General features: G+C 42.7%; 1 protein-coding gene across 1 annotated transcript in view; it reads left to right on the forward strand.

The window, feature by feature from the left end:
* TPH2 (tryptophan hydroxylase 2) overlaps positions 1–12,389 on the forward strand; it is a 97,316-nt gene that overhangs the window by 23,308 nt on the left and 61,619 nt on the right. Inside the window, exon 6 of the mRNA XM_047788533.1 lies at positions 8,627–8,823. Coding sequence (XP_047644489.1) covers positions 8,627–8,823 — 197 coding nt within the window. The remainder of the gene's footprint in view (positions 1–8,626; positions 8,824–12,389) is intronic.

Below are 12,389 nucleotides of genomic sequence, written 5' to 3' on the forward strand. Positions count from 1 at the left end.
GCCTTCATTCTGAGTGGCAAAGATATAAAAATGAACAAAGCAAACAAAAATCCTTGTCTTAATGGAGTGTACGTGGTCATGGGGGGCTCAATTTAGCAGAGAAATGATTTTGGATATTTAACTTGTTTTTCCTCCCTGAGTATTACTGATAGTATTTTATCATAAAGTTATTGAGCACCTTTTATGGTCTGAATTCTGAAGTGTAATATTATTAAATTTGAGACTTTCCTCCTTGACTCTTGAAAGTCAGTATATAAAAATGACATTGAAGTTCCCGCTGTGGTGCAAGTGGTTAAGGATCTGGCATTGATGCCACTCTGGTATAGGTTGCAGCTGAGGCTCAGATCCTACCCCTGGCCTGGGAACTTCCACATGCCATGGGTGTGGGCTGAAAAAAGAAAAAACAAAACAAAAACAAACAAACAAAAAACAATGGAGGAAAATTGGCATTATCTTTCTGGTTAAACTTTAATGGAATTCATCCACTTTACGAAGGATTTTGGCTTGTGGCAACATTTTTTTCCAGTCTCAAAGGCATAAGCCATCTTCTTGTAGAACACTTACTGACTGTGTGGCTCTACTCTGGAGACACCTGGCTGCAGGTGATCCTTACTCATGAAGATGGTACCAACCAGCATAGTAGTAGGTCACTGGCTATGGGTGCGAGTCAACTAGTAATTTCATGTAGTAAATTGAAGTTTCTACTCATATGGGGTGTCACCTCAGTTGTGAGAAGTATAGCAAATGCTGGGTAATAATTAATAGTAAATTTTATGAATGATGACTGTTTCTTTTTAAAAATTACGTTGAATCAAAATTGGGATTCTTTTAATATTTATTTATTTATTTAGTCCTTTTAGGTCTGCACCCACGGCATATGGAGGTTCCCAGGCTAGGGGTCAAATCAGAGCTACAGCTGCTGGCCTACACCACAGCCACAGCAACATGGGATCTGAGCTGCATCTGCAACCTATACCACAGCTCACGGCAACGCTGATTGTGTAACCCACTGAGCAAGGCAAGGGACTGAACCCTCGTCCTCATGGATACTAGTCAGGCTCATTAACCGCTGAGCCACGATGGGAACTCCAGGATTATTTATTTTTAGAATAATGTTGGAATAACATCAGTCTTATCTTTCCATATTCTTACGGCTTTCTTGGATGGGAAGGAGAGAGGATGAATTACAGATAGCTCCCTGGAAATGATGCAGAATTCAGGGTATATCCATGGAGGAGTGCAGCACACATGTCTCATAATTTGAGGAGGACAGAGACCTCCTGTCTTCATGTGCCAATAATTTTTCTCCAAAGTCTTTGTCCAAGCCCTTCGAGGAGCTTCTAATTGCTAACGAGTTGCAAAGTTGATGGATTTTTACATATCACCTCTTCTCATTTCCCTTCTGCACCCCGAGGTGGAAGTGTCAATCAAGAGAGAAATGCCCAAGGTGGGGAGGGAGAGAAAAGATGAGGCAGAGAGGAGAGAGACAGTTTATTCCAGGCAGATAAACAGCTCTTGAATAAGTGAGGCATCTCTTGCCCCGAGGAACATGTAATGAAATAAGATAGAAAATGAGTTCATTCCTGTTCCTATCAGATTCACCCATCCCCTTAACCAATTCTCTGTTTCCCTTCTGCTCTGTTTTGTCCTTGCCACTGAGGAAATCCAACTGTTTCCAAAGAACACAGTCTGCCTTGTGATTTAGCCAGTCTTGCCATCTTGATGTAAATACTATCAATTGCAGCCTGTCACATCTTCCTCCACTGAATAGGGGAATTGCTTCTGGACAATGGAGTTGCTCTGAAGATAACACAAGCCGAGAAACTATATCTCACATTAGGAATTCTAGCAGCAAGGAATCCAGGTGGTAGCCAGGATGTACCACCATAGTCAAATGCTTTCCAATTCCTCGAATAAGAAACATGTATAAGAAAACGAGCTTGCTGTTGGACATCCTGGAGGAGAAGATCAAATAGTTAAATAAAACAAAAGCATTATTGCTTATTTGTCTGGCTATAGAAAGAACCCCCATAATTTCAGCCTCAGTGGTGTACATGTCCCTGGATTTCAGTGTAAAAATGTGTTTGTTAAAAAGATTTGCTCTAAAAAGCTCAGGGCTTACATAGAATAACTCTATCTGTACGTGGCCCCAGTTAGGTTTGTCTGTACCTTCCGCTTCTTGCAGGGAATTATCACCCTGCCTCGAGGAAGAGTGGGATTTAACCTTGCAGGCAGAAAGTTGCCTCCCACAGCCTTCCGTATTTCCAAAGAAAATTCTTAGTCATCTCTGAGTCACATACTGCACCAGTAGGTTTTTCCTATTGTCAAGCTACATCCTGACAGTGAAGGTTTTAATCCTTTTCCTTGTATTGTCTTCACTGAGCAATGGTTCCCTATTGTGTTTATAAGATCTTCGTTTGCCATTCTTTGGCAAGAGGGTAGAAACTGCAGTGAGTGGAAACTGCTGAAAGTCACATCTGTTTTTCTCCAGTGAGTTAGGAATCTGTGAATAATAATTTTAGCCATTGTCAAGAATTCCAGAATCCTAAGTCCATAAAAGCAGAGGAGACTCCTTAGAGGTCTAATTATAATATTCATTTGTAATTAGTTTGTTGAGGAATCTCATCTTGTTGGGGTTTATACCAATGTAACATGGTTTTATTTTTTCCCCATTCACTGCTTTCAGCTATATTGTGTTGAATCCTACTTTCCTGCTGGGAAATAAGTTCCTTAGCAACATCTAATTTCCTGTCATTTTCAATTATTAGTATAGTCTCACTGGGGTATTTAAGGCCTAGTCTCATTCATTTAAAAACAGATTAATCTCCAACTTGATTCAAAGTGTATTCTCCCTCTTTGGAGTAAGTGTGCTTGTGCCTCTGTGTGTGTGTGTGCACAGGTGTGCACAAGCTCACGTTCTGAAATACCTTTCCTTCTCTCTTTTAGGACCTAGTTTCTCTGGAGTTGGGGGCTGGGAGTAGGGAAAGAGAAGGCTGAGGGCTCTTTGCAGGATTGTTAGACTGTCAAGGGTTGGCAGGCCTCAGGCCACTCTCACCCTGGTTCAGAGACCTGGGTGGTCTCTGTTCACATGGTCTCTGCATAGTGTTATGTGTAATTGTCTTAGGGGCAGGACCATCTTGTCTACCTCCACCCCTGCAAATATGCTTCTTGCCTTCCTCTGTCCTTGTCACTGCTCACAGATCATCTTTTTCTCCAGGTTGGGCACATCATAGCTTGGGCACCCCTTACACACCTGTGCTTTAGTGCTTCCTCATCGAAGGGAGCTCCTGGGGCATTTCTGTCTCCTGAGAACTGAGCAGAACTGGATTCAGAGGGGCTTCCCCATCTTCCTACCATGCACACCACATTGGGTCCAATGGAAATTGTTAGGTTTCATTGGGTATCAGGCTCCATGTTCACATGAACCTCAGGTTTCAGAGGATACTTGTCAAGGATCCCCTGTCTCCTTTGTAGCACATCATACTCCTGGGCTTTCATGCTCTTCCCAGGACCATCTCTACTGTTGTACTCTGGTGACAGCACCAGAGAGGGCAGGTGGTCCTGCCACTCAGCAAGTGTCCAGACGGGAAAGGAGAGGCCAGACCCTACTTCTTGAGGGCATCTTCAGTCCTTATAAATGATTCTTGTGGCACAGCCTGCCCTCTTCTCTTAGGGAAGGAGGAAGAACATGCCTGTCCCCACAATCCTGCACATCTGATTCCCTGTTATACTGGTGGGCGAGGTTTGGGGGTGGGTGGGAAGGGTGGTATAAGAGGGGTTTGTTGGTGGTAGAGCCATCTCTGCTGCCTCTTACCAAGCCCTGCAGGGAGATGGTTGGCTCCAACTGCTGGGAGCTTTCTCTAAAATGGGGAGTACTTAGCTGACTTCCGATATGGGCCAGAGCAGAGCTTTTGGATTCTGGAATATGATGCCTATTACATACATGTTATAATATGTACCCACAGATAGATGCTTAATGATATGGGGGTATATGTTCTAGGCCCTAAAAAGATCAGGACTCCCCTCTGTCCTCATATACAGTTCACAAAAAGCCCACTAACCCATAACAAGTGCAGAGAAGTGTAACACACTTTGATTTTTCCAATGACTACAATGTTTATTTTTCCAAATGTCAAATTTCAAAGTTTTTAAAAAATATGTGGGGGAGTTCCCGTCGTGGCGCAGTGGTTGACGAATCTGACTAGGAACCATGAGGTTGCGGGTTCGGTCCCTGGCCTTGCTCAGTGGGTTAACGATCCGGCGTTGCCGTGAGCTGTGGTGTAGGTTGCAGATGCGGCTTGGATCCCACGTTGCTGTGGCTCTGGCGTAGGCCGGTGGCTATGGCTCCGATTCGACCCCTAGCCTGGGAACCTCCATATGCTGCAGGGGCAGCCCAGAAATAGCAAAAAGACCAAAAAAAAAAAAAAAAAGTGAGTTCCCCTACATTCCTGTTGCCTCCAGGACTATCTCCCAGTCTCACTAAGGTTAATGAGTGAATAAATATGAAAGTACTTTATGTGATCTACAAATACATGCTAGTCACATGACTACATATGATTGTATGTGAGATTTTCTATATGTAAGTACACATACCTATAAGCCTTATTTTAATTTGGTATGTGAAAATAAGCTGGTGTCTGGCATAAATTTTTTATTTCTTTGGTGTATGCTAATCAATTAAGACTACATCCAGTCTTGAGCCAGGCTGACTGGATTTTAAGCTTGACACCATGATTTTAGGCAAATAGCTTAATTTCTCTGAGCCTTAATGCCCTCATCTGTAAAATGGGGGTCTACCTCATGGAGTTTTTGAGAGAATCAAGTGGGCTAAGTTAAAAACATTTAACTTTTAAAAAGTATCTGGCACATAGTAAATTCCCAAAGATGAGCTATTATTATATACCTGTAAAAACTACATAGAAAAATGGGACATTTATATTTTCTGTATTTGGGATATTTTTAATAGTAATTAAATGGATAAAACTAGCCTTTACTTTGTGTAAAGTTTATTTTTATTTTTTAAATTACTATTATTGTTATTATTATTTGGTCACACCCACAGCACATGGAAGTTCCTGGGCCTGGGGTTGAACCCTTGCCATAGCAGCAGCTTGAGCCACAGCAGTGACAATGCCAGATCCTAATCCCCTGCACCACTGGGAACTCCGAAGTTGATTTTTAAATATTTATCTTAAATAGCTGCCTGGGATGTGGGGATCAGAGCGATATGAGAAATCTCTTGATGTGATCAGCCAGACTTAACCTGTTCAGGCCAGCAGCAATGCACCGCACCAGCTGCTTACTCAGAGAGCAGGCTAATTTATTACCCATGCAGGACAGACAAGTGGAAACAGATGGGACTATACATGACCATTTGTATTCCCAAGATCATGATGCTGGAAATTCATTATTAAGTAGTAGATGCATACAATCAGTCCCTGACTTAGGATGATTCGACTTTATGATGGTGTGACAGTGAAATGCATTCAATGGAAACTGTATTTCACAACTTGAATTTTGATCTTTTTTCAGCACAATATGCAGTGTAATTCTCTCTGATGCTGGGCAGCAGCTGGGAGCCACATTTCCCAGTCAGCTACTCAGTCACTGGGGTGAGCAACTGATACACTTACAATCGTTCTGTGGCCAAACAACCATTCTATTGATTACTTTCGGTATAGTATTTCATAAATTACACGAGATATTCAACATTTTATTGTAAAATAGACTTTGCATTGGAAGATTTTTCTCTACTGCTGGTTACTGTAAGTGTTCTGAGCACGTTTAAGGTAGGCTAGGCTGAGCCATGATGTTTGGTAGGTTGAGTGTATTAAATACATTTTCAACTTAGAGTATTTTCGGTTTACAGCGGGTTTTTAGGGAGGTAACCCCACTATAAGTGGATGAAGATCTGTATAACTCCTCCTTCCTACCTGAACTCACACTTGTCTTTCTTCTGCTGCTGCCTGTTAGCCATAGTCAGCTCCCCTTTAAAATGCTGCATGTTTGTAGATTGATATTGAGGGGAAAAGTTTGACTTAATGATTTTTTTCAAGTGGCTTCTCAATATTTCATTTATTGTTTCAGCCTCATTGCTTTCTATCTTCTGATTGTGCATAGCCCTTATTAGCGTTATTGGCTTCCCTGACTCAGATTGATTTCATTGAATTTTTTGGAACTAGAGGCAGACCGTTTATATTTTTATTTCCTTATATCCTTTCTATTTTTATCTTTTCATTTTAAAATTTCACCTGAATTCATCACAGATGCCAAGTGTCAGCAGTCTTGATCTTCTTAGCAAATATTTGCCAGGTTGTAATTTTTTATTTGTTATCAACAGTCAAATTTAAATTAGGCTAATCTTGTTCTAATTTGATTTGTCATAAGCCCTAGTTTTGGTACTTAGAGAAAATAAATGTTAATTTCTCTTTTTTTCTTCAGTGTGTGTTATTCCTTCATCCCTTGTGTACTGCAGTTAACTTTTTTAAATAGAAATAATTTGGGGCAGGAATTCCAATCATGGCTCACTGGTTAAGGAACCTGACTAGTATCCATGAGGACACGGTTTCAATCCCTGGCCTTGCCCAGTGGGTTAAGGATCAGTGCTGCTGTGAGACGTGGTGTAGGTTGCAGGTGTGGCTCGGATCTCACGTTGCTGTGGCTGTGGTGTAGGCTAGTAGCTGTAGCTCTGATTCAACCCCTAGCTTGGGAACTTCCATATGCCTTGGGTGCAGCTCTAAAAAGCAAAACAACAACAACAAACAACCGAAAAAACAAACAAATAAAAAAATTACTTGGGGCAGTGTGAACCACATATGGGCCTGAACCTTGAACAGAAAGTACTTTGGTAAGAGCACTCTGAAGTATTTGGAGGGTTAGGTGCGGGATCTGCTTATGAGACTTCTGCTACTATCCTCCGCCTCCTTTTTACTACCTCAGGGGGTGCTTCCAGAAAACCTTGGCCTGCTGACGATGCCGATGCCATAGCTGCAGCAGACCTGAGGCACAGCTGCTGCCTGTGCATGGGCTCCTGGGGTGCTGCTGTGTAGACTGGTTACTTAGACCACAGGGGCAGAATCCCTAGCTTTATGTGTGTCTATTGGACTTCCATATTTTGTGTGTTTATGCCCCTGTGGTCAGAACTTGTGACAAGTGGCCAGGGAGGGCAGTGGGGGACTGTTGCAGGTAACTGTTGAGTTTGTTATGAGAAGTTTTCTCAAACCCCAATTTCACTTTCAGGATAGGTGTCTTCATCAGAGGCTATATCCAGTTTCTGGCTCCTCAAGTGATAGTTTGTGAAAGAACATGTCCGTATTCTCCACTTCTCCTGGCCTCACGTGGCATCAGGAGCTTGGTCCCTCTTCATTGCTGCTGACTGCTGTTAGAAGAGCATTTTTAAACTCACCTTTCTTTCTATCAGGGGACTCGAAGATGCTTCCTAGCCAAAAAGGCTCAGCTTAAGTTGTGCCTCTTCTAGGAAGCTCTCCCTGACTTTTTCAGGCCAGGATCATCTCTCAATATTTGGAATATGTGTCAGCTTGCTGCGGCTTGTGGGCTGAATCTGGCCCGTTGCCTGTTTTTGTAATTCATGTTTTATTAGAACATGGCTACATTCATGTGTTTACATATTGCCTGTCTTCAAGATATAATGGAAGTAAATTGAGCAGTTTTGATGGATACTGTATGGCACACAAGCCCAAATTAAAATATTTACTTTTTGGCCCTTTGCAGAAAAAGTCTGCTAACCTCTCTCCTAATTTAGAGGGCTTAATGTTTGCATCTCTCAGCATGATCTGTAATAGATGCTCCTATTTTGTGGTTTGCAAAACTCTTTTTTAAATTTATCATGGTCTTTTAGTATTTCCCAGACATTTTACTCACTGAACAAATAACCTCAAAATTATACTAGGAGATTGGGGTGAGTTCCCCACAAGGGATGAAGAGGACCCATAGGCAATTTTATTTTCAAGAGACAACATTCATTTATTACTGTTGTCAGGTTTTTGCAGAAAAAGAGCACAGCTTTGTACCTAAACAAGTTCCTTCCAACCCAGAATTTTTAACTTGTTACTGATCTCATTGTCAGAACAAAAATCAAATGTCCATAAGGATGTGTGAAGACATAACTTAATCACATCATTTATATGAAAATTTATTTTATTTTATTTTATTTTATATTATTTTTGCTTTTTAGGGCTGCACCTGCGGCATATGGAGGTTCCCAGGCTAGGGGTCTAATCAGAGCTGTAGCTGCAGGCCTACACCACAGTCACAGCAACGTAGGACCTCAGCTGCATCTGTGACTTACACCACAGCTCACAGCAATGCTAGATCCTTAACCCACTGAGCAAGGCCCGGGATTGAAGCCGCAACCACGTGGTTCTTAGTCGGATTTATTTCCACTGCACCATGATGGAAACTCCCATTTATATGAAAGTTTAAACACACATATACACACAATTAGAAGGTTAGCATTTACTTAAAAAAGTAATACTTAGTGGGATCCTTTTGGATACTCATGTGTCCCACTTTATATGAATCTGACTTGCATAGGCATGAAGGTGAGAATATGCTTAACTCTGTGACCCAGAGCTAGATTTATTCATTTCTCTTCTCTTCTGCCTAGTGGTCAGCCCATCCCCAGGGTGGAGTACACGGAGGAAGAAACTAAAACTTGGGGCATTGTATTCCGAGAGCTCTCCAAACTCTATCCCACTCATGCTTGCCGGGAGTATTTGAAAAACTTCCCTCTGCTGACTAAATACTGTGGCTACAGGGAGGACAACGTGCCTCAACTTGAAGATGTGTCGGTTTTTCTGAAAGGTGAGCATTGCGTGGGTTGTCTCTTCCTAGTCAGCATCTTCATGGGCCTTCCAAGGACACACGTGACAGCAACTGCCCTTTCTCTAAATAAGGAAGAACTCCCTCTGATTTAAAAAGAGGAGCATTGCACAGTTGCCTGGGAGGCAGAGCAGAGCCTCTGGGTGGGGAGACAGACTTAGCTGTTCACTCAGCTCAGAGCCTTGGGCTCTTTACATGGTAAACCCTGATGGATATTTGCAAGTTTGGCTTTGAGCTTTTTCTGATGTAGGAATGACTCTGTTGGGCTTATATAGGCATGGAATGACCTTACAGGTGGCTTTTTATTTGCTTTGTTAAAAATTAGGTACTCAAAATTCCCATCATGGTTCAGTGATCAACAAACCCGACTAGTATCCATGAGGATGCGGGTTTGATCCCTGGCCTTGCTCAGTGGGTTAAGGATCTGGTGTTGCTGTGAGCTGTGGTATAGGTCACAGATGCAGCTTGGTTCTGGAGTGGCTGTGGCTGTGGCTGTGCTGTAGCCCTGCAACTGTAGCTCCAATTTGACCCCTAGCCTGGGGACCTCCACATGCCGCAGGTGTGGCCCTAAAAAGATAATAAAAAAAAAATTATGTACTGAATGAAGAAATATGGATGATGTTGAACACTAGTGACTTTCCTGGGGTGGGAGGGGGGAGGAGGAAATCAATGAATCCAACCAGTACTTTTAGGTATAAATGGCCTGCCAGGGACGTTGATGTTGCGAGGTGAGCAGAGTCACCTGGTGTTCTTGTTCTCTGTGGTCACTCTCCTCAATGACCCTTCTGGGACAGCAACTGGGAAAACTTGTAGGGGTGGGGCAGGGGTCCCCTTCTCCTCTGTCCTTCTCTGTGGGTAAATCCTCAGGTTCTCTGCTTTTGTCTCTCTTCCCCATTTCAAGCACAGCAGTTCTCAAAGCTAAAACCTTGCTGCCTGCTTCCTTTCCTGGAACCCCCTTCCTCAGCTGTCTTCCCTCTTTCTATCGGTGATGGTAGATTCTCTAGACTTATCAGGCTCTAAGGACCCCTCATCTGAAATCCTACTCCCCTGCCCACTGTACTTAGCCAGATTTTCTATTCACTTCCTAGTCAGCTGTAACTATTACCATAAACATAGTGACTTAACATGAATGTATTACCTCACAGTTCTAGAGATTAGAAGTCTAAAATCAAGGTCTTGGCTGGGCTGGATTCCTTCTGGAGACGTCTGTTTCCCTGCCTTTCAGCTTCTAGAGTCTGCCCCCGTTCCTTGCCCAGTGGCCCCTTCCTTCCATCAGTCCCCATCCTCTGCTTGCATTGCCACATTTCCTCTGACTCTCACCTTCCTCCCTCTCTCTTATAAGAATCTTGTGATCATATTGGCCCCACCTGTATAATCTTGGATACTCCCTATCTCAAGATCCTGGAGTTCCCGTCGTGGCGCAGTGGTTAACGAATCCGACTAGGAACCATGAGGTTGCGGGTTCGATCCCTGCCCTTGCTCAGTGGGTTAACGATCCGGCGTTGCCGTGAGCTGTGGTGTAGGTTGCAGACGCGGCTCGGATCCCGCGTTGCTGTGGCTCTGGCGTAGGCTGGTGGCTACAGCTCCGATTCAACCCCTAGCCTGGGAACCTCCATATGCCGCGGGAGCGGCCCAAGAAATAGCAACAACAACAATAACAACAAAAAAGACAAAAGACAAAAAAAAAAAAAAAAGATCCTTAACTGAATCACATCTGCAAAGTCCATTTTGCCACCTGAAGGAGCATATTCCCAGGTCTGTCTAGGACATTAGGAGGGCCGCTGTCCAACTTACTCATCTCCAAGGATTACCACTTCTAGCTTTGTGACCCATTGTGAACCAGTTCTTTTCTTTCCATTTCACTGCCATCACTCACATTGAGGTCCCCATCATTATATCCTTGAAACCTCTCTCTTCTCCCCTCTACTCTTCTGCTTATTTCTTCCAGATGAAGCCTCCTGAAGCACTTCTTTCTTTCTGGCATCTCTGTTCAGAAGCTCTAAGTGGTTCTTTTGATTTTACTGGAGTTGGCAAACTTTGAAATTTTTTTAAAGGCCAGGTAGATAGTAAATATTTTAAGCTTTGTGGGCCAAAAGGCAAAATCGAAGTTATTATGTAGGTACATACAGAACCGTTAGATGTGACCATTAAAAAATGTAAAAACTATTCTCACAGGTGTACACCAACAGGCAGCAAGCAGGACTTGGATTATAGGTCATGGCTTGCTGGCCTCTGGCTTATACGAGCAAGTTCCAAACTGCTCAGCCTCCAGTCACAGCCGTGACCCAGCTTCTCAAGTTTGTCTCCTTGTACTGCACTCCTTGACACTCTTCCCCTTTGTGCTGTACAAACCCTCTCTTCTGGCTGTGCGTCTTCATACATTTGCTTAGGCTCTGTGCCTTGCTGGAAGAGTCATCCCTCCTCCAGCCACTCAAATTCCACCAGCTCTTCAAAACTCAGAGCAAGCCCTGTCTCCTCTGTTAATCCAGATCACAACAGCTACCACGACCTCCCCCTTCTCCAATTTCATCCTAGATCCTGTATCAGGAGGGCTGCATGAGTGGAGTCAGCCATGATATTTGTTATTGAGAGGAAAAGATTGAGAACCATTGATCAGTATCATTTAATTAGCACCTAATTACATGATACCTTATGCTATTATTTAACTAGATTATATTCTCCCTAATGGCCCTGCCTCTGGCATGTCCTGCTTTGTTGCCCACAGAGTTATGTGTGTATTATTTATTTACCATAGGCTTGATTACTTCTATATGGGGATTGCTTTTTTACTGCTTTGTTTCTCAACCCTAGTAATTAGATTACTATCTCATAATTTTTGCCCTGTCACCCAACTTAATATTTTTATGAGGGTAAGTATAGTACAGCACAGATTGTGGATGTGGAATGCCTGGGGTTGAATCCTGGCTCTGCTAGTTCCTGGCTGTGTGACTTTAGATAGATGAGTTAACTTCTCTGTGCTTCAGTTTCCTCTCTGCACACAGAGATAATTTTATCTACCTTACAAGGTGGTTGGAAGGGGAAACTCATTGATATACCTTAAAGCCCGAAAGTTACTGCTTTACAATGCTGGTATCAGAGAGAAGAGCCCTCCTGTTGTAAATTTTCTGGGCCTTCATGAGCAGGAAGCATTAGGCAGCCCTTAACTGGGTTAGCAGTATAGACGATTTCATAGATTTTGTTGTATTCTACTTATTTTGTTTTTTCCTTTTACCATAAATCACTAGAATATGTAGAACTTTAGTGTACCTCTGCAAATGCAGTAATTAATATAATTGTTTTCATAATATCACAGAAAACAACAATGTGGGATGAAGGGGTTAGGTGGTATTGATTCCATGATGCTAGTCGGGAGCGGGGGGGTTAATTAGCTGTGTGTCCACTGACCACACACTTGCAGAAAGGATCCCCATGTAGATGTGTCTTTAGAAAGATACCAAGTAATACATGGTAAGCACCACTTTATTTGTTTATTTATGTATTTTAGCAGCTTTATTGAGGTATAGTTTATACAACATAAAATTTACCCA

The sequence above is a fragment of the Phacochoerus africanus genome, chromosome 7 (genome assembly GCF_016906955.1).
Source record: "Phacochoerus africanus isolate WHEZ1 chromosome 7, ROS_Pafr_v1, whole genome shotgun sequence".
In the NCBI taxonomy this organism is placed as follows: domain Eukaryota; kingdom Metazoa; phylum Chordata; class Mammalia; order Artiodactyla; family Suidae; genus Phacochoerus; species Phacochoerus africanus.